Below are 21,119 nucleotides of genomic sequence, written 5' to 3'. Positions count from 1 at the left end.
AACTTGATAGAGAGTCCTACCAGCAAGATTCTCCAGAGCCCCAGCTATGCATTCAGAGGTGGGGTATGGACTTGAAAAAGGAAGCAAGGCAAAAAAAAAAAAAACAAACCCTGATAATAATCAAAATAATTTTTTTTAAATTTAACTGTTTCAGAGTAGATATTCTGTTCACAGTGAGGGTAATTTATAGCAGGGTGCCTATGCAAAAAAATGCACATAGGTGCAAAAATTGCTCCTATCTTATAAAGAAAACATATTGGTCTGTATACTTTTATAAAAGTGTCTCTTCAAAAGTTGCCACACACCTGTTCTGAAACAGGAGGAATCTTGTGCTGTATGTGCAGATAGAGGTCAGCGCATATGCATGTATTTTATAAAATATATGTGTAAGTACTGACCTTAATCCACCCATTCTTTGTCCCTCAGAACACTTACATGTATATTGCATAAAAGTAAAGGGTTTATGTTCTCAATGTCTATCTTCACCCCTGGGATAATTATAGGTGACTACTTGAGCACATAAAATATTGTACTATACCCAAGTTGCTTATAAAATTACCACCAAAGTTGTCATGTATATATATTGGTAAAAATATTCATTCTTATTTTAACAATTTCTTTCTCCTGTCAGGTTTGCATTTCAGTATAATCCATCCTTGCAACCAAGGGCTCTTGTAGTTTTTGGCTGTATAAGTAAACGAGTATCACACGGGCAGATAAAACAGATCATCCGTATCCTTAGTAAGGTATGCATCTACCCTCCATTCGTTTTGCTATTGCACACATAGTTTGCTGAAGAGTACATTCTTCATATGCCCTGGATTTTGTATTTGGAGTAAATCGAGATTAAGAAAAGTCCAATCATTCAAATGTATTTGTACTAACGTTATTATAATGGCCCAGCTTTGATGGTGATCTTTCTAGGAGACAAAAATTGCATACGTTTATTGCATCATAAAACCAAACACTTTCTTTGTGCTCTAGCCTTGTAGACTCTAGATTCAGAAAATTTGTTTGTGTGGTGTTAGCGTTCACTTCTGCACTCAAACCATGTGGACAGCTAAAACTGACTGTATAAGTGATGCAGGTTTTCACTTTTCAACCACAATCAGTATGCTACACCCTTTGGTTGTGGTAAGCATTTGGAGATCCATCATCCTGATTAATAGATATCGCTTAAACAGAATTCTGTTGTTGTAAATGTTAGCAGAGCTGGCAAAAGGGTGGGCAATTGGGCACTGGTTAGGAGGAAGAAAGGATACAAGCATGCCCTCTCACCACTGTTACTACAGCTGTGGAAATAAGCTTCCATGTGGATGTGTCATTGAAAGGACATTCCTCCCCTTGCTAGTTGCCTTGAGCACCATTTTACTTCTTCAAAGGCTGACTGAAAATCATGCTTGCTTTGAAAAACAAATGCTTTGGATTTTATATGGCATATGTGAAGCATTTAATTGATTTTGTTTCCACTGAAGGGACTGGAGAGCTGCCTTAAAGGACCTGACAATTATAACAGCCAAGTTTTAATAGAAGCTACAGTTATAGCATTAACCAAACTCCAGCCACTTTTGAATAAGGTTGGTGCATCATTAATCTTGGTTGTCTTGAAAAATAATGCATTCAGAGTTTGATTTTAATCATAAAAATATGTCTAAGCAATATCAATAAAACTTCTGGATACTTTTCCTGACTTACAATCTTTCTGTTCATATGAAAACATTCATGCTTTTTACTCTTACCGGCGTCCCATGTGAATGAGTTTTATTTATAGCAACAGAAACTATAATCTTTCAACTGAATTATGTATTTTATTTTTGAACTAGAATTATTCCTGAGGTTTTTAAACACTTAAGGACTGAATTTTTATTTATTCATTTATTTCGATTTCTATCCCATCCTCCCAGTAGCTCGGAACGGGTTACAAGCCAACATTCACAATGGAAAACATTTTGGACAGTACAAGACTATACAGCAACTTAAGTACAGGAGAGTGCAGAAAGAAGGGGGTCAAGGGGTAGTTTACAGTTAGAATTTCAGTTGAAGAGGAGGGTCTTTACTGCTTTCTGGAAGGTCATCAGAGAGTTCTATAGTCTGATTTGTGGGGAGAGTTGGTTCTAGAGATGGGGGATGAAGTGGCTGTAGGAGCGTTTGCGGGCGGTTTCTGACAGGAGAGACCTTCCTGGGGGGATACATAGGCATTTCTCTGTTTCAGAGCAGAGGAGGCGGGTGGGGGTGTACAGGGTTAGCTTGGATCCTATGTATGCTGGGGTGGTGGCATAGATTCTTTTATGTGCTATCACCAGGGCCTTGAAAGCACAACGTTGGTTGATCGGGAGCCAGTGCTCTGCGTGGAGGGCTGAGGAGATAGGGTCATGGTAGTTGAGGTTGTGTAAGAGGTGGATTGCTGCATTTTGTACATGCTGGAGGCATTTGAGATCTTTTTTGGTCATTCCATTAAATAGGGAGTTACAGTAAACCATCCTGGAGAGAACATAGGGGTAGAGGAGTTGGGCTAGGTTCAGGTTTGGAGATGTAAGGTTTGATTCTTCTCAGTTGGCGGAGGTAGTAGAAGGAGGTGGAGGCTATTTGAGATATGTGGGTGGACAGGGACAGGTGGCCGTCTAATGTTATTCCTAGGCTGCGTACCTAATCTGCTGCTGTTATTGAGGTGGAGGCCCATGATAGAGTTGGGCAGGTGTATTTGGTACTTTTTTCCCTAATCCATAAGAGTTCGGTTTTGGAGGCGTTCAGCTGTAGTTTGTTGTTTGACATACCAGGTTTCATGTCAGAGAGGCAGAGTTGGAGGTTATCAATTTGGGATGATCAGTTTTCGCCTAGTGGGAGAAGCAGCTGGATGTCATCAGCATAAGAGTGAAGTTTGATGTTGTACTTCTGAGCTATATCTAGGACAGGTCTGATGTAGAGGTTAAAAAGGAGGGGGGAGGGGGTAGAAGGGCGCTTTGGGGAACACCATATTTGATAGGTTTGGGGTCAGATTTGGTCGGCCCTAGTAGGACTGTTTGTGTTCTTTGGTGAAGGAAGGAGGTGAACCACTGGAGGGCTGAGTCCTTGATTCCGAGGGCACAGAGTCTGGATAAGAAGAGGTGATGGTCGACAATGTCAAAGGCAGCGAGCGCTGAGGTCAAGTAGGACCAGTAGGGCATCGCTGCCTTTGTTGAGTATTGACCAACTGTCATCTATGATATCCAGGAGTAGCCTTTTTGGAAGCCAGATTGTGAAGGAGATAGGGTCGCTTGTTCTTCTATGAAAGGATATAAGCGGCGGAGCACTATTCATTCTAGGAGTTTGGAGCCAAATGGGAGTTTGGAGATTGGTCGGTAGTTGCCAGGTTCGTTGGGGTCGAGGGTGGGTTTCTTGAGTGTGGGTTGGATAATAGCCGACTTCCAGCTGAGTGGTACTGTCCCCAAGGAGAGGGAGGAGTTAATGATAGGGAGGATAAATTCTGCCATGGCATCTTCTGTGGATAGTAGGAGGCTGAATGGGCAGGGGTCGAGGATGGTGCTGGAGGGCTTTAATTCTCTCAGGGTTTCGAGCACATCAGCATGGGTGGCCATGTGAAATTGGGATAGGGTGGTAGAGGATGGAGTATTGGGGTTAGGTTGGGGGTATGCTGATGGGGGGGTTTGTGCTGTTGATGGTGTCGGGATTATTGCTGATGGTTTATACCTTGGACTGGAAGAAATCCGAGAGAGCCTAACTATCAAGTTCAGTTAGATTGTTTTTTTTTTTTTTCCTTGGGTGTTGGTGAAGAGTTGTTTGGACCTAGATGGGACTTTCTGTAGGATGTGAGAGTAGTAGGCTTTCTTTGCTTCTAGGATGGCGGCTTTGTAAGTAGTGGCTATGTTTTCCCAGTGAGTTTTGGATTCTGAATTTGAATGTTTGATCCAGGTTTTTTGCTTTCCTCAGTGATCTCTTTATGGATTGGAGGTGGCAGGGGGGCAGGTGTTTTGTTGGTGGTTATTCGCGTTGTTTTTGTTTGAGCGAGGCTGTTACAGAGAGACTGGATGTTGGAGTGCCAAGTGATGGCTGCTAGGTCAATGGAGTGTGGGTGTTTGGTGCAGGTTTTATTTAGATTGTGAATGCCTGCGGCCATGACTGTAGGGTTGACTGAGCTGGGAATTCGATGTTGGTTGGGTGGGATAGAGCCTTTCAGCGGGGCTGGGGTAGTTTCATTTGGGAGTTGGAACTCAATGAGGTGGTGGTCTGACCATGGGACAGATATAATGATGCAGATTGTTTGTTGAGGCTCTGCAGTCAGGTCCCCATGGGTGAAGATTAAGTCTAAAGTATTGCCTGCTGAGTGTGTGAGGGTTGTTACAGCTTGGTGTATTCTCAGGTCAGTGAGGGAGGAGAGGAAGCTGTCATTCATTCCTGAGGTGTTGGGGTAGTCTGGGAAGTTGAAGTCTCTCAGGATGGTCACATGTTTGTGTGAGATGGATAGCTCGGTGATGAATTTGAGGAGGGACTCTAGGGCTTCTGCTGGGAAGTGTGGGGCACTGTAGAGTAGAATGAAAGCAATTTTATGTTTGTGGCCCATGGTAAAGGCAAGAGCCTCTAGGGTGGGAGTGTTGATAGTGTTTATCAGTTTTGGTATGGTGGCCACTCCGCCTCCTCTCCCTATGGTGCGTGAGTAGGCTAGGGCCTGGTAATCTGGAGGACACAGTTCGCCTAGTGCTATCCCATCGTTGTCTTGGAGCCAGGTTTCAGTTACCCAAGTGTTGTCACAGATGAGGTCATGGAGAATGAAGGTTTTGTTATTAACTGATCTTGCATTGATGAGTGCGAACTTGAGTGTGTTGCTGGCGGGGGCTGGTGGGGAGGGTAGGATGGGGATGAGGTTGGCAGGGTTCCTGGTACGGCTGTTTTTGTATTGGGAGGCAAGGTCACCGTGTTTCCCTTGGCCTGTGATGAATGGGGATGGTGAAGTATAGTGTTGTGAGAAGGGTTAGGGTTGTGGTGGGAGGGCGGGGTAAGGAGGGGGTGGTTTGGGGTGTCGGAGGCATGTTACGTGTAATAGTGGTGTATGTGAGGATAGAGATAGTTTGAGGGAGAGTTAGAGCTTGTGTTGGCCGGGTGGAGCTTCAAGCAGTGATCAGCGGGGGAAGGGAGGAGTAAGAGACGTTCTCTTTCCTTCTCCTGCCTGGAATCTAGTCGCGGTCGGCAGTCTAAGCTGGTCTGCTTGCTGCTGTGGGAGCTGGGGCGATTTGCCGCTGTTGCTCTGTGCTGGCCGGTGGAACCTCAGGCGATGATCGGCGGGGGAAGGAGGGAACAAGATGGCGTTCTTTTTCCTTCCCCTGCCTGGATATATATTGCCAGGCATAAACATTGAATTATCTGGGTTACAGTGGTCACTTGAAAGCTAACTACATAGTAACCAAAATTCAGACTGCAGATGGTTAGCTTGGCTGATAAGTTAGTACAGTCTTTTATGTGCTAACTTTGTCTGCATACTTCACTGTTTATTTTTCTCATTACCTAAAATAAAAAGCAAGAACGTTGAATCTGAGTCTGGCTTCCAGATTTGCAGCAGGATAATGTTAAGGCTCCTAAACTTTTTTTTATCTATCATTTATTTATACTTCAACAAAATACAATTATTGAACAAAAAAAGAGTCTATAAAACAAGTATTTACATTTACATTTCTCTCAAAGCAGCTAATACAAGAAGACTAATCAACCCCATTCTAAAGAGTCTATAAAACAAGTATTTACATTTACATTTCTCTCAAAGCAGCTAATACAAGAAGACTAATCAACCCCATTCTACCTCTATTTTAAATGTAATAAGAATCAAACACCTACAACTTGCCATCTCTTTTCCTCACTCTGGCTCTCCTATTTCACTTCCTCTTATTTCACAGTCTCTCACTAACTCTATCCTCTTTCTTCTTCCTGATCCAGCATTTGACTCTGTCTCCCACTTCCATCTAGTATCTGTCCCTCCTTTCTCTTCCCCTTCCATCCAGTGTCTGCTTCCTCTCCTCTTCTCCCCCTTCTTCCCAGCATCTGCCCTACCTCCCTTCCCCTCTCTCTCTCTCCCACCTTTCATCCAGCATCTGACCTCTCTCCCCCTTGTATCCAGCGTCTGCCTGTGTCTATCTCCGTTCCATCTAGTGTCTGCACCCTTACCCTTTCTCTCACTCTCTTCCCTTCCATACAACAACTGACCCATTTTGAGAAGAGATAATGGATGCTGTAGATGGGCAGACTGGATGGGCCATTTGGTCTTTATCTGCCAACATGTTTTTATGTTTCTCCCCCTTTCCATCCAGCACCTGACCCCCTCTCTCCCCCTTTCTATCCAGCACCTGAACCCCTCTCTCCCCCTTTCTATCCAGCACCTGACCCCCCTTTCTATCCAGCACCTGCCCCCCCCTGCCCCCTTTCTATCCAGCACCTGACCCCCCGCCCCCTTTCTATCCAGCACCTGACCTCCTCCCACCCCTTCCATCCAGCGTGTCCCTACCCTTCTCTCCAATGGCAGCAAATCAAAGGCATCATGGAACTGCTCCATTCTTTCTCATAGCTGCTGGCCCCTCCCCCTTTGACATCACTTTCAGTTCTGTGGCAAAACTGGCAGCCGCTAGAATTAATAGAGTGGCTCCATAATGTGTCTATCTTTGTTTTGCTGCTTCTGAAATAGCAGCAGTGGTAGCAGGGTGTAGGGAGATTTTTGGGGGTGCGGGTGCTATGGCACCTGTGGCTTCCTCCATTCTGACGCCTATAGTGGAGTTACTACTCCTTCTTTTCTCCTCCCTTCTTAAAATGCTGCACAGATTCTCAATTTCAGCCAGACCATCCAAAAAGGATCATCCGTAGCTGAAAAATTAGAACTTATATTTGATCATAGCCAAAATGAGTCTGATAATCAATGCACAGGATCAAATCAAATTGGGACCATTTCTTTTCTCTAAAGTCATAACAGTCTGTTTCAGCGTTCCTGTAACAGTGCCTTTCAAAGGAAAGGCATTAAGAACATCATCTGAGTCTTCCAAAAATTATTATCTGGAATAATAGAATAACTAAAAACATAGTAATACTTGTTTACCTTGTAATTGTTAACAACTCCAGTTTTACCTTAATATAGATCTGATAGAAAATAAATTTCACTTGCTGCAGCATGAAATGAGAATTATTTATTTCATATTTGTATAAACTGCCTTCCTGAACACTAGGGTCATCCAAAAGCAATATACACATTTTAAAAACATTAAAATACAATACATAAAATTAATAATGACATACAAACAATGTAATTGAACACCTACTGATATAACTTCAAATATGTACCTCATTTTGTTCAAATTTGAAGTAGTTTCCCTTTTTTTTTTTTTTTTTTTTTTTATATCATGTTTATTGAGATCAACCAAAGCAACAAAGGGCATACAAGAAATACATATGCAACTAGAAAATACAGATGCATACAAAGACAAGCGACTAGGAATTATGCAAAAACAAGACATGACAATCAGCCGCACCATCAGGGAGCTCAGGATTGGCATAAAGGGTACATGGTGTACATTCGAGAAACTAAATAACAGGGTTTTGGTTTTTTATGGCATTTTTATTGTTGTGTTTTCCCTTCTTGTCAGTCCCTATGCTAGGAATGATTTTTTTTTTTGTATGTTGTTCAGTTGATATTAAAACATAGGTTTGAAAACTTTATGTGGCGAAAATATATAATCTTATTAAATGTAACAAAATGATAATAATTAAGGGAAAATGAATGCTTACTTCTGCCAGTGTGGTATAAATAAGATTAGAAGTGACTTATTTCTTTACTTTCATCAGGATTCCTCTATGCACAAAGCCCTCTTCTGGGTGTCTGTGGCAGTGCTACAGCTGGATGAAGTGAATTTATATTCTGCAGGCACAGCTCTTCTTGAGCAAAACCTGCACACATTGGATAGCCTTCACGTATTCAATGACAAGGTAAAGCAATCCAGCTCCTGATGAACAAATCCCAGTGCTGCATCTGAGCTTCAAAAAACCTGTTATAGAGTACGGCTTTATTTAATGAGTTAAACTAATATATCATCTCCTACTTGCACTATAATTAAACTTGACTGAGAGTATCAGAATAGTGCGCCCCTGTAGAAAGAGTATAGAATAAATCCCTGTTTATTCTGTGAAGCCTCATTTTCTTTTTATGAAAGAAGGCTATTTAAGGATAATTAATTTTGGTGATTCTATACCTTCAGTATAGTAAGGAATGATTTACTTACAGCAGATTTTTTTGTTGTTGATAGCATCTAGAAAGCCAGGAGGGAGGTAATTTAATTTTGAACTCTTAAGAGATTAGTAGGGCAGCAGGCCATAGGACTCCCCATTCCCCTCCTTGCTCATTATCATCGACAAAGCCCCCAAATTAAACATTTTAAGCAGCACTTAGCTAGTGGAGAAGTAATATTTATTTCCCCTTTCTACCATGCTCATAGTTTTGGCAATAATATTCTGCTATAAATTGGAAATGTAGTTTTTAAAGAAAATTAAGTGTTAGGGGCAAAAGATGCTGCTAAGACAGTGTTCCATTTACTACTTGCTAACACTTAGGGCTCCTTTTACAAAGGTGCACTAGCGTTTTTAGTGCACACACCGGATTAGCGCATGCTACCTGAAAAACTACCTGCTCAGGTAGGTGGTAGCGGCTAGCGTGCGTGGCATTTTTGCACACGCTATTCCGCGTGTTAAGGCCCTAATGCGCCTTCGTAAAAGGAGCCCTTAGCTGACTGAAGAATACACAGATTTCAGAGAGAGCAGAGGTCCTTATCTCTCACCAAGTTGCTCTAGGTTGGATAAGGAAATAGAGAGGGAATTAAAATAGGGTTAAACCCCAGGTAACTGCAGAGAAAGGCAATTGGGCAGGTTGAGCTTGAGCTTGGAAACTCAAAGAAACAAGAGAAGGATGACTTGCAGGGGAAACCCCCCCCCCCCCCCCAATATGTTTTTGCATCTGTCTTTTTTTTTGTGTACCAGAGCCCAGAAGAAGTGTTTATGGAAATCAGGAGACCACTGGAATGGCACTGCAAACAAATGGACCATTTTGTTGGGCTCAATTTTAACTCCAACTTTAACTTTGCACTAGTAGGACACCTTCTGAAAGGTAGGCACACCTAGTTGCTTTTCACTAGGCCAAACTGTCTGAACTGATATTATTAGAAACATTGCAGATATCTGGGGATTTATGTTTTAGTTGAAGTGGTGGTGGTGGGGGTGGGTTATGGGGGTTTTCTTTTCTGGTGGGTTTTTTTTTTTTTTAACTAACTGTTTATATTTTAATTTTGGTTTTATTTATTATACTGTATTTTCTTTTTGCTTTTATTTTGTACACTACCTTGAGAGATCTTCATGACCAGATGATTTAAATAAATCTATAAATATATAAGCTACCAAATTTTTTTTATAAATTCTTTATTCATTTTTCAAACTTACAATAAGTGTATCAACAAGTACAATCATTTAAACTTATATAAAACACTTAATGATCAGCAATAATCAAATTATAGAGTTTACCTTCCTCCCTCCCACCCTTTTCATATTATGTAATAAACATTTATATCATTTAATGAATACTTTCCTATCTTTCTTCCCATTTATAAACAACTTTTAAATTATCACTGTCCCCCTATCTTGAGCTTATACCATTCAGGGAAAAATGAAATCTATTCATTGCAGTAATTTGTTAATGGCCCCCACACATCTTGAAATTTTTTGAAATTCCCTTTCTGTATAGATATTGATTTTTCCATTTTATATATGTGACCCAACGAATTCCACCAAAAAAGTCTCTTCCAATTTTTCCAGTTACTCGTGTTGTATGGCGACTCCTGTCAAAATGATACCTGTCTTAGAAAATGCATTTCAGCAATATCATTGGCAATAACTTCCCCCTCTTTTTTCAAGCGCAGGCTGGCTCATGCTAAAAACCTCTAGTGTAGCTTGAAAAAAGAGGCCCTTTATTATTAGGTATTTATTTAGTTAAACTTATTTGTCTTCAGTGTATAGTATTTCATGACTGTAAAACAATAGTCTGATTCCTACTTACTGCAAATAGTGATAAATGAGATTCCTGAGGTATTTTATGTGCATCAATAGTGTACTAGCAAGCAACTTGGTTTATTTTTCATGTTTTAGGCTACAGGCATCCTTCTGCTACTATTGTAGCAAGGACAGTCCGCATTTTGCACACATTATTGGCGCTGGTTCACAAACATAGGAATTGTGATAAATTTGAGGTGAATACGCAGAGTGTGGCTTATCTGGCAGGTAAGGAGTATATTGATGCTATCTGAAAACTTTGACCCTTCAGTTGGATGTTTGTATCTTTAATTTTTTCATTGGGACTTGCCAGAAAATCCTAGTTTTTTCAGGATTAAGCTTCAGCTTGACCTGTAGCATCCATAATTCTACCTTTTCCAAGATATTAGAAATTTGGGTAATTAATTCATTGGAAATGTTCTTACAAGGAAGCAATATTGAGATGTCATCAGCATAAATATAAAACACCACTTGTAAACTTTGAAGTAGCTGTGCCAAGGACACTAAATAAATGTTAAACAATGTAGGAGATAAAGGAGAACCCAGTGGTACTCCACATGAATTCATCCAAGAGGAAGAATATTTATCATCCGGAAACACTTTGTATGTTCTTTGTTCTAGGAACCCCCTAAACCAGTTTTTTACATTACCACTGATCCCGATTGAATCTAAGCAGTTTAACAATAGGCCGTGATCCACCAAATCAAAAGCACTGCTTAGATCCAATTGCAGGATCAAGACACTACTAGTGCCAGTACTGTGTCCCAGTCAGAATCCAAATTGAAAATCATCTAAACAACTTTGAGAGAGAACAAAACCCTCTAATTGCTGTAACACAACTTTCTCCAAAACTTCAGACATAAATCTAAGATTCAGAATAGGGCAAAAGTGTTCCATCCTTGCAATATCAAGAGATGGACCTTTAAGAAGAGGACAAACTGCAGCCTGCTTTAATATATCGGGCACAAAACATGTAGCCAAAGACTGGGTAATCTCAGTCTTTAACGATTTCAGCGCCACCAGCGAACACATTCAAAAGCTATTGGAAGTACTCACGGACTCAATGGCTTAAACCACATTTACAGTACTGATTGGCAAAAACTTGGTCCACACTTCAACAATATTCATGTTATCTTTCTGAACCAATTATTCAACTCAGTTGACTTTGCCAGGAAATAATCTGCAAACTGGTCACAAGTTGGAAATCTATTCCTATTTATGGCAGGAATTACCAAAAAGTTGTAAACAACTCCTTAGACCCTGAAGGAGCTGCAGCAATCTTATCAATCTTATCTTATCTTATCAAAAAAAAATTTTTGTGGTCTTAGTGATCACTAACAGATTTTTATGTCCTGCCAAAGCCAATACATAATCTTCTTGGGTAAACACATCAGAACATTTCCTCCACTGTCTCATTTATGAAGATCTCTTTTAATCTGTCTTAGTATCCAGTAAATTAAAGGAATGGACTCTAAAACTTGTGATAAAATAAAGCATTCCTTTTGGTACATGCCTGGCCCATTCAGTCAAATGGCTTATGTCCTCTGCCAGCAGATAGAAGCAGAGAAAAAAGCTCAAACCTGCAGCATTCAAGTAGACTAGTGCAGCAGCTATTTTATTATTTTCTAGATTTCTATTCTCTGTATAATTCTAGGTAGATTACAACAAAATCACATAAAATGTAAGAAAAGTAAAACAAATATACAAAATTTTATACAGCAAAGTTCAGGAGGGGAGGGGGCTTCCTTTATGAGGCAACAATCAGTTTGATTGATTTTTCTTTTTCCTCACTGTGACCTACTCCTTGGAACTGTGGGTTCCCTTGCTAATGGTTAGAGTACATTCAGCAAATGCCACTTCTTACCACCTGGCTGACCTTTAGATTTGGAGCAGAATGTTTGGGAGGCTCTGTGAATTGGTAAGGCCCTGGTTTAGTAGCCTTAACTGGATTAAGTTTAAAAACAAAAAAACTACTCCTGCTTAAGTGGTTGAGCAGCATACCATCTATTCAGAGGTAGCCAGCCCTTCTAGAGATGTTGGCAGTGACATTCTCAGTTCTTCACTTGCACAATGACAGGGCTCCTTCTTGGCAAAGCCGCATGGATGTAAAACATGGGAGCCAGTGCTACTCTGAGGAATCTGTTCTATAGTAAAATCATGATAAACCAGGTCAGTCTTCTCAATGTCTTCAATTAATTTCTAAGAGGATAAACCTGTACCTAGCTCTGTCCTCCTGAATATAGAATCCCAGTGATAAAAGTGTCAGGCCTTCCCTCTTCCTTTAGTAAGGATGGAATTCAATGTTAGCTAAGGCAGAGATGACCAATAGGCTACCTTTGAGAAGTTTCTAGATACTTAGTTCCAGTGTTATATAGTAACTAAGTAAATGTACCTAATTACTGTACTTAAGTAAAAGTTTTGATACTTTACTTGTAAAGAAATACAGAATAACATTTTTTACTTTTACTGAAGTAATAATTTTGCCAGTTTATTATTTTTACCTAGTTACATTTGATGCTTGCAGTTAAAAATAAAAAATGGAAGGGAGATGTAGATGACAGTTCCTCAGTAAATCAAATGAAAAAGCAAAACTGGGAACAGGATTTTGTTATTGCAACCTTGTCATGCAAACAGCGGATCATTTCATCTTAAATTTTTCTCTTCAGTGAATATAGCCTATAAGAACAGTGGTGTTGCCTGTGTTTGAACTGGTTAGATGAGTTGGGTCACTTTAAAGTGGAGATGAAGCTAAAGCTGGTAGCAATTCTTGATGAACAAACATTGTGGTTGCGATATTTTTACTTTTTACTCAAAAAGTATTATTTTAGGCACTTTTTACTTGAGTAAATTTTTAACTGGTTTTCATTATACTTTTACTCTAGTATCAAAATATGCATTTACCTTTACTTTTTGTGCTAGTACTTTAAACAACCCTGTTTAGTTCCTTCTACATCTTGAATATTGTTTAGTTGATGTGTCCCAAAAGGCAAAATGGTATTTCAAGACATGTTAAGCCAACAATTACCTTGGCTCATTCTAGCAAGATTTGCAAGTTTAAGAGGGCCAGTGAACTCACTCAAGGGCACAGGAGTTCACGTAAACAAAATCAGAATCTTTTTTTCCAAAAAATGGGTTCATTTTGGTGGTGGTTTGGAAGGCCAAAACCAAACTAAAACAATTGCCTTTGATTGTCTTAGTTGTGACATAAGTTACTAAAGAGCTGAATGCTGCAGCAAACTTTCCATAAAGGGAGTGAGGTCAACTTTTGAGCTTTTTTATTCTCTGTTTCCATCAGCTGGCAGGCTAATATAATACACTTCTCTAGATTAGTCTGTTAAGAATTTTTCACAAGTGGAAAATGGGAGAATTTTTGGAAATTAAAATCAATTCAGAGCCAAAGAGAAAATCTGTATCAATGATAAATCTGCTATTTGTATATGGATTTGGATGGAATTTGGGGCCTTATTGGGTAAAATTAGGAAATGATGGTGGTAGTGGTAAAATTCCTTTGTGAATTTGGTTTGCATTGGAATATAGTGAAGAGGTATCCTTTGCATTGCTGTTCTATACATATTACAAAGTGTGATTCATATTTGAGTGTGTAATATCAAAGACCTAAATGGAATATTTTATACAGAAACCTATCAGGCAGAAAATTGGTTTTGTATGTTTAGCTTTACTTACAGTGTCTGAAGAGGTCAGAAGTCGCTGCAGCCTAAAGCACAGGAAATCTCTCTTGCTGACAGATATTTCACTGGAAAATGTTCCTATGGATACATATCCCATGCATCACAGTGACATGAGCTACAGGTAAGTTTCTATTTGAATATCTTTATTGTCATTGCTAAACATATTAATATGAAACAGCATTAATAATAATAATAATAATAATAATTTTATTCTTATATACCGCCATACCCAGCGAGTTCTAGGCGGTTTACATTAAATTAGATTAGGATCCGCATAGACTTGTAGATTTACAACAAATTTATAGGATTTACAACAACTGTAGCCAAAACTTGGCAGATGAAAAGGGAAATTTACAACAAGTTTAGCCAACTTCGTAGATGAAGAGGGCAGAATTACAGCAAATTAATCGGATTTACAACAGATTTGGTCAGACTTGAAGGAAGTGGGAAGGAGAAGCAGGGGGAGATAGGAGCTATCGTGAAGGAGAAGAGTCGGGTAGGGGGCCTTGAGATTATCTGAAGGGTCAGTTAAGGGTTTTGTTTGCTGAAAAGGTGGGTTTTGAGTGATTTTCTGAAGTCGAGGTAGGTGGGGGCCTCGAGTATCATTTGGGCTAGCCATGGGTTCATCTTGGCTGCTTGGAAGGCGAGGGTTTTATCAAGGAATCTTTTGAGTTGACAAAGCTTTGGCGAAGGGTATGCGAACAGCTGAATTCTGCGGGATTTCTTGTTGGTGCAGTGAAGATTTAAGTGGGGAGTGATGTATCTTGGCGAAAGACCATTTATCGATTTGTAGCATATGCATGCGAATTTGAAAAGAACTCTGGATTCGAATTGCAGCCAGTGAAGTTGGTTGTAGTATGGGGAGATGTGTTCCCATTTCTTCAGGCCATAGATGAGGCGAATGGCGGTGTTTTGGATCGTTTTTAGTCTCCTGGTGGTTTTCTTTGTGGCGCTCAGATAGATAATGTTGCAGTAGTCCAGAATGCTGAGAATGGAGGATTGTACTAGTAGGCGGAAGGAGGTGTCATTGAAGAATTTTTTTATGGTACGAAGTTTCCAAAGTACCATGAAACATTTCCTGACAATGAGGTCTGTGTTGTTTTCTAAGGATAGGTTTTTGTCTAGGATGACTCCCAGTATTTTTAAGGTGGGTTCTAGGGGGAAGGTCATTCCTTTCAGATGAATTGTGGTGTTTTTGATTTTTTCCTTGGGGGTGGCTAGAAAAAATTTTGTTTTGTCCGGGTTTAGTTTCAGCCTGAACGATAACATCCAACGTTCAATCTGGTTGAAAATGTTAGTAATGTAGTCAAAAACAACCCAAAACTTCAGGGAATGTACAAGGTGCAGGAGATTTTATTCAATTAAAAATATGTCAATAAATTTTAAAATCAACATTAATAACATTAAGAATATAAAAATAAAATTAATCCAAAGATAGGTTTTTGATGTAAAGCGTATCGGACCCGACACAGTCCGTGTTTCGAAGAAGACTTTCTTCATCAGAGGTCCTAAGAAAGAATGTAATGTTGTGAAATATAAAGCATGAAATATGAAGAATGTGCTATACTAATGGTGAATTGGCGTGTGTGAAGAATACCACGCAGGTGGGAAAATATAATGCTGAGGTGTCTGGCCAAAAGTGTGCAGATGAAAAAACGTAGTGAAGAAGCATGAAGTGATGAAAATGTGGTAAAAGATAAGTATCCATAATAAAGATAGAATATGAATGGAAATAAAAAGACCAATGAAGTTGCAAGAAAGGGCAGAAAAATAAAAATTAGAAAATAAAAAACCGTGTGAGCAGTAAACCTGATTATAAGTGGCTAATAGTCCTTATGTGATAAAAAGGTGCACTGCTAGAAACAACATACATACCAGAATACAGTGGTACCTCGGTTTACGAGTACACCAGTTTGCGAGTGTTTTGCAAGACGAGCAAAACATTCGCAAACTTGGTGCCTCGTAAACCGAGCTTGCCTCGCAGTACGAGCGCCCCCCCCCTGGCGATCCGGCATCCCCCAGTGATCCGGCATCCCCCCCCACTTGCATTGCCCCACCTCCACCGCGATCCTACTTCCCCCCCCCTTGCATTGCTCCCCCTCCACCGCGATCCTACTTCCCCCCCCACCCCCGAGCAGTCAATGACACCCTTTACCCGACTTGGCACCAGTGCCGGTGCCCGAAGATCCTCCCTCTTCTGGCGCGGCCTGGGCTGGGCGGTGCGTTGGAGATCCTCCTCCTTCTGGTCTGGGCTGGGCTGGACTGGCTTTGAGCATTTGCGCTTGCTCAAAGCCTTCTGGTCTCGCTCTCAATCTCGGAGAGAGCGAGACCAGAAGGCTTTGAGCGTGCGCAAATGCTCAAAGCCAGCCCAGCCCAGAAGAAGGAGGATCTCCGACGCACCGCCCAGCCGTGCCAGAAGAGGGAGGATCTTCGGGCACCGGCACTGGTGCCAAGTTGGGTAAAGGGTATCATTGACTGCTCGGGAGGGGGGAAAGTAGGATCGCGATGGAGGGGGGGGCAACGCGAGCGGGGGGGGATGCCGGTTCGCAGGGGGGGGAAGCTGGATCGCGGGGAGGGGTTTGGAACACCGTCGGATTCCTCAAGGGGGGGGGGAGGAGGAGGTGGAACCAATCAAAGCAGTTTCCCTTACTTCCTATGGGGAAACTTGCTTTGATATACGAGCAATTTGGTTTACGAGCATGCTTCTGGAATGAATTATGCTCGTAAACCAAACCGAAACAGACTAATGGCATGAAACAAAAAACCTGAGATGCCTTAAGGGCAGACAACAGCGGGATATAGAGTATTAATTTATTTAAAATATTGCGTAGGAGACCTGACTGTAGCTAACTCCGCAAACATAAAACAAAAGAGAGGGCCAACAGCACGAGACAAAATGCGCTGAGGTGCCCAGGGGAGAACCATAGCAAAAAATTAAAATATTAAAACTGCTCTGAGGAAACCTAACTATAGCTGATAGCTGACACTGATATGGATATCATGGCGATGCGGGCATAAAAACCAAGCATTGTAGGAGACAGAGAGTGGAAGGCTGTGACTGAGGTCGCTATGCAGAGCAGGCTAAAATATACTGTAACTCGCAGCTGAACATCGGAGCAAGCATAACGTCGATAGAATTAAAAAGCATATATGACATAAGCCGGAGAGCTAGAAATGAAAAAGCTTACCTTGGCGCACAGGCGAAAAAACTCTCTCCTGTTAATAAGGCTGCTCAGTGAAATGCTCGTAGCAATAATGAAAAGACGCCGCAGGAAAAGACAGTTTATGATTAAACAATGTGATGACGTCATGTGTCGGCAGTGGGGTGCCTGATAATGTAAATGGATAGTGCAGACAAAATGAAAGTAAACGTGGTGCCATTATGAGAAAAGAATAGACTGGCACGTAAAAAGAGGTGTGAGTGTGAATATACAAAATATGTACGAGTAAAAATTGGAGGAATTCTGTCATGAAGAAAATGTGACATTGTAAATTGAGGAAGCTGGGATGACTAGTGTATAACATGTGATAAATGTGTATGTACTAGTGCTGCCTGATTCAGTGAAAAATATTTCGATTCGATTCGATTTTCAATGACACAGCTTTTTAAGTTTAAACATTTTATTTAAATAAGGCAATATCAAGGAAATTGGGCAGCACTACCATATTCCCCCTCCCCAGCCCTCCCGCCCCGATTCTCAGCTTCCTCAGAACATCCCCAAAGAAAGAGTCCCCATATTCCCCTTCCCTATCCCCCCGATTCTCAGCTTCCCCAGGTCCAAAGAAATAGGCCCCATATTCCCCCTCCCTGGTTCTCAGCTTTCCCAGAGCATCCCCAAAGAAAGAGTCCCCCATATTCCCCCTTCCCAGATCCCCTGATTCTCAGCTTCCCCAGGCCCAGAGCATCCCCAAAGAAATAGGCCCCATATTCTCCTTTCCCAGCCCCCCTCAATTCTCAGCTTGCCTAAAGAAAGGGCCTTAGCTTCCCCCTCAGGAAAAGAAGAGCGCAATGCAGCAGAGAGATCCTTTACTTACACTGAAAGTTAGATGCAGGGACTCGGGAGGAGAGGAGAAATGCTTTCAGGAACGAGCCAACCACTATTAAAAAATCAATGTGCTTGCAAGTTGCCGCCGCCACCGCTGATCACACACTCACACAGGCGCATGGCAACGTCCTTTCTTCTGATGTAACTTCCGGTTTCGCAAAACCAGAAGTTACATTAGATGAAGGACTCCGGCGACTGCAGCAGAGGGAAAGCCCTAATGCGAGCAGGTCTCAAGGGGGCCGACTTTGGATCAGTGAGTTTGATGATTTTTTGTGCAAATGAATCAATTTGAACTGATTCATTTGAAGTGAATCGGTGAATCGATTTGAATCGGGCAGCACTAGTAGGTACAATAAATTCTATTTGATGAGGACCTATCAGTTTGGGCAAAATATCTAGCATTCTGTGTGCCAAAAGCATTGCATAAATTTTAACATCTACATTCAACAAAGCTAATCGTGCATAAGAATCAATTAATTGTAGGTCTCTTCCTGGTTTTATGATAGGTATCACCATGGCCCCTCTCATGGGGTCTAGAAATGGCCCTTTCATTAAAGCCTCTGGGTAAACCACCATTAAGGTCGGAGTAAGGTGGCAATCTAAAATGCGATAAAACTCTATGGGCAGGTTTTTCATTGTCACTATACAAGTATATGAGATTGCATGTTCAATTTCTTTGGAGTGGATGAGCACATTTAATAAATCCAGATGCTCCTCTGTCAGAGTAGGTACCTGTAAATCCTGAAAAAGTTTTGGGTAGACAAAAAAGCATCACCTGCTGCATATATTTATAATTATTGTGTATCATTGTATCAATGAAGGTGTTTTTGGTATCTTATTCCCTCCTGGGTCTCTTATAAGAGGAATAAAGTGAGGTCCTTGATCTGTTCTGACCAAATGTGCCAAACATGTGCCCATCCTATTTCCAAATTTAAAAAAGCAACGACTTCCAAAATTCAGGAAGTTTTGAGTTTGTTGATGAATTGACATATTCAAAGAATTTTGCAATTGATAATATTATTTATTTACTGATGTTAAATTACAGGACAACTGCTGTGCTTTATTTAACTGCTCTGTAAGCTATAAAATCTGTCTATTTAATTTCAGTGCTGTGCTAGTTACTGTAAACAAGTAAGTAATTACCATTACTAGTTACATGAGATATAAAGTAACTAGTTACTGATTTCAGTTACTCTTCATTAAGGGCTCCTTTTACTAAGCTGCGATAGCGTTTTTAGCGCGCACAGAATTTTAGCGCATGCTACGCGGCTAGAACTAACGCCAGCTCAATGCTGGCGTTAGCGTCTAGTGTGCGTGGCAATTCTGCGCGCACTAAGCGCATGCTAAAACCACTATTGCAGCTTAGTAAAAGAAGCCCTAAATGTAGTTACTATCAATAATCAACTAGGTAGTTAATAGTTACTTTGTTTATTATAACTATATGAACATTACAACAAGTACTTTATTTTCAAATGAGTTTCTTATTGGCTCTGAACATTAAAAGCATTTCAAAATGCTCTTTGGTCTAACTATTCCTGCATGTTGTAAGAATCTGTCCACCGATGCTGAAGAGTCTCTCCACTAGTGCGCTTGATGGAAGGCTTGCATTCTTCAGAATAAACACTTCATTGGGACCTGGGTTGGCCACTGTTGGAAACAGGGTACTGGGCTTGATGGACCTGTAGTCTGTTCCAGTATGGCAATTCTTTTTTTTTTTTCTTTTTAATATTTGGATTGCGCGGTAGACTGGATATATCACATGCAGCATCATTCAAGAAGAGGTCTAGTTTTTATTGCACACAGAAGCAAGCATAGAAGTAGAAGAAGCTGGTGTCTTCACTGGAAGATGGTGCTGCATTAGGAGTTGTGTTTGCAGCATCAGCCTGAGCCTGCATTGTTTGCATCAGCAAGTATTTGGCATGAGCTCTGGCAGCATCTGACTGGATCCAGCGCAGCTTGAATTGTGGATGTGAAATACTTGCTACTATCAAATCATCCTTAGCTTCAAGTGGACAAAAGCGCTTAATGATTCCATTCATTAGAGCATCAACAAATGGGCTGGCAAATTAGAGTGAAGCAAAAAACAAAAGGAATTGACCCCAAAATATCCACAAAGAAGAAAATCCAGAGTAAACCAAAAAAACTCTGTGGAGTGACGACCCAACACGGTCCGCGTTTCGACAAAAAGTCTTCTTCAGGGGTCCCTGGGGGTCCTATAAAGGTGTGTACGTGGGAAACAATTGTGTGGTGAACCGGAAGTGAGACACTGCTTGTTGGGTCCTGTATCCCTAGCGGACTAGGTCCTTTAAGGCTCTTATGTGGATGATTTACTTTTATGTGGATGGAATTATTTTATGTGGATGATTTTAGTGTACCTTTGGAACTTTGATACTTTCAAATAAAGTCCATTTGGGAACATCGTCACTCCACAGAGAAATTAGAGTGAAGGCCTGAACTAAACTACTTATATTTAACTTACTGTTCTTAATTTGCTGTATAGTCCCTATATCTAAACTGCTGCACAGTCTCGTATGTCCAAGTATTTAAATCTACTGTATAATCTTGTATGTCCAATTCACTCCATTGTGAATGTTTACTTGTAAACCGTTCTGAGCTACTGGGAGGACGGGTTAAAAATCTAAATAAAATAAATAAAAGATGTGCGCACAGGGAAGAAATCGGCAGAACTCATCCCATGAAACACTAGTCTTCAGCCTGCAGCGTATCCTGTGACATAGCAATCGGTTTCATCACCAATATACTCTGCCATGAAAGCAATTTCATTTGAGCGGAAATCTGTTAGGGAAAGCTTCTCACAGATGTCATTGAGCATAGTTTCAGACTTCTTCTCCACAATAGAATACACTTTGCCAACAGCATAACAGAATGAATTCCATCTAGTGACATTTGGTACAGCAAGTGTAGTTTCAGAAGTTTTGTACACTATTTCAGCTGCCTATGGACTTTTACTGCACTTGTTCCAGAGGGTATTGCATTTTGCCAAGGTTTTACAGCTTAACTTCTTATAATTTGCATCTTCATTTGCCCCTTCTGAATCAAACATAGCATTCAAGTTCATTGTGTGGGTACTACAATGATGATGAGATGGAAGTGCATCTGTTTGGTTGTCTTGGATGTCTGCAATGTTTGTGAAGTTCACCTCTCCATTGTCAATTTGTGAGGGCCCAACTTGTGTTGGTTCTACGACCGTTGTTTCTATCTCTGAGAATGCCTTGAACGCCTTAACAAAGTTTGATTCATTGTTAGTAATTGTGCAGAGAACTTTGCCAGTGATAACAAAATTTGGGATGGATCTTCTCGAGTG

At 40.8% G+C, this 21,119-nt stretch overlaps 1 protein-coding gene across 10 annotated transcripts in view; it reads left to right on the top strand.

Annotated features, from left to right (window-relative positions):
- The window catches only part of NF1 (neurofibromin 1), a 393,675-nt gene that overhangs the window by 307,845 nt on the left and 64,711 nt on the right, over positions 1-21,119 (top strand). For all 10 annotated transcript variants that reach the window (XM_033922537.1, XM_033922541.1, XM_033922536.1 and 7 more), the window contains 6 exons: positions 632-746; positions 1,476-1,577; positions 7,813-7,953; positions 8,998-9,124; positions 10,156-10,287; positions 13,734-13,869. In XM_033922537.1, the coding sequence (XP_033778428.1) occupies positions 632-746; positions 1,476-1,577; positions 7,813-7,953; positions 8,998-9,124; positions 10,156-10,287; positions 13,734-13,869 (753 nt within the window). The remainder of the gene's footprint in view (positions 1-631; positions 747-1,475; positions 1,578-7,812; positions 7,954-8,997; positions 9,125-10,155; positions 10,288-13,733; positions 13,870-21,119) is intronic.

Source organism: Geotrypetes seraphini, chromosome 15, assembly GCF_902459505.1.
Source record: "Geotrypetes seraphini chromosome 15, aGeoSer1.1, whole genome shotgun sequence".
Taxonomy (NCBI): domain Eukaryota; kingdom Metazoa; phylum Chordata; class Amphibia; order Gymnophiona; family Dermophiidae; genus Geotrypetes; species Geotrypetes seraphini.
The sequence above is the reverse complement of the archived record's forward strand: the minus strand, read 5'-3'. Positions and strand labels throughout refer to the sequence as shown.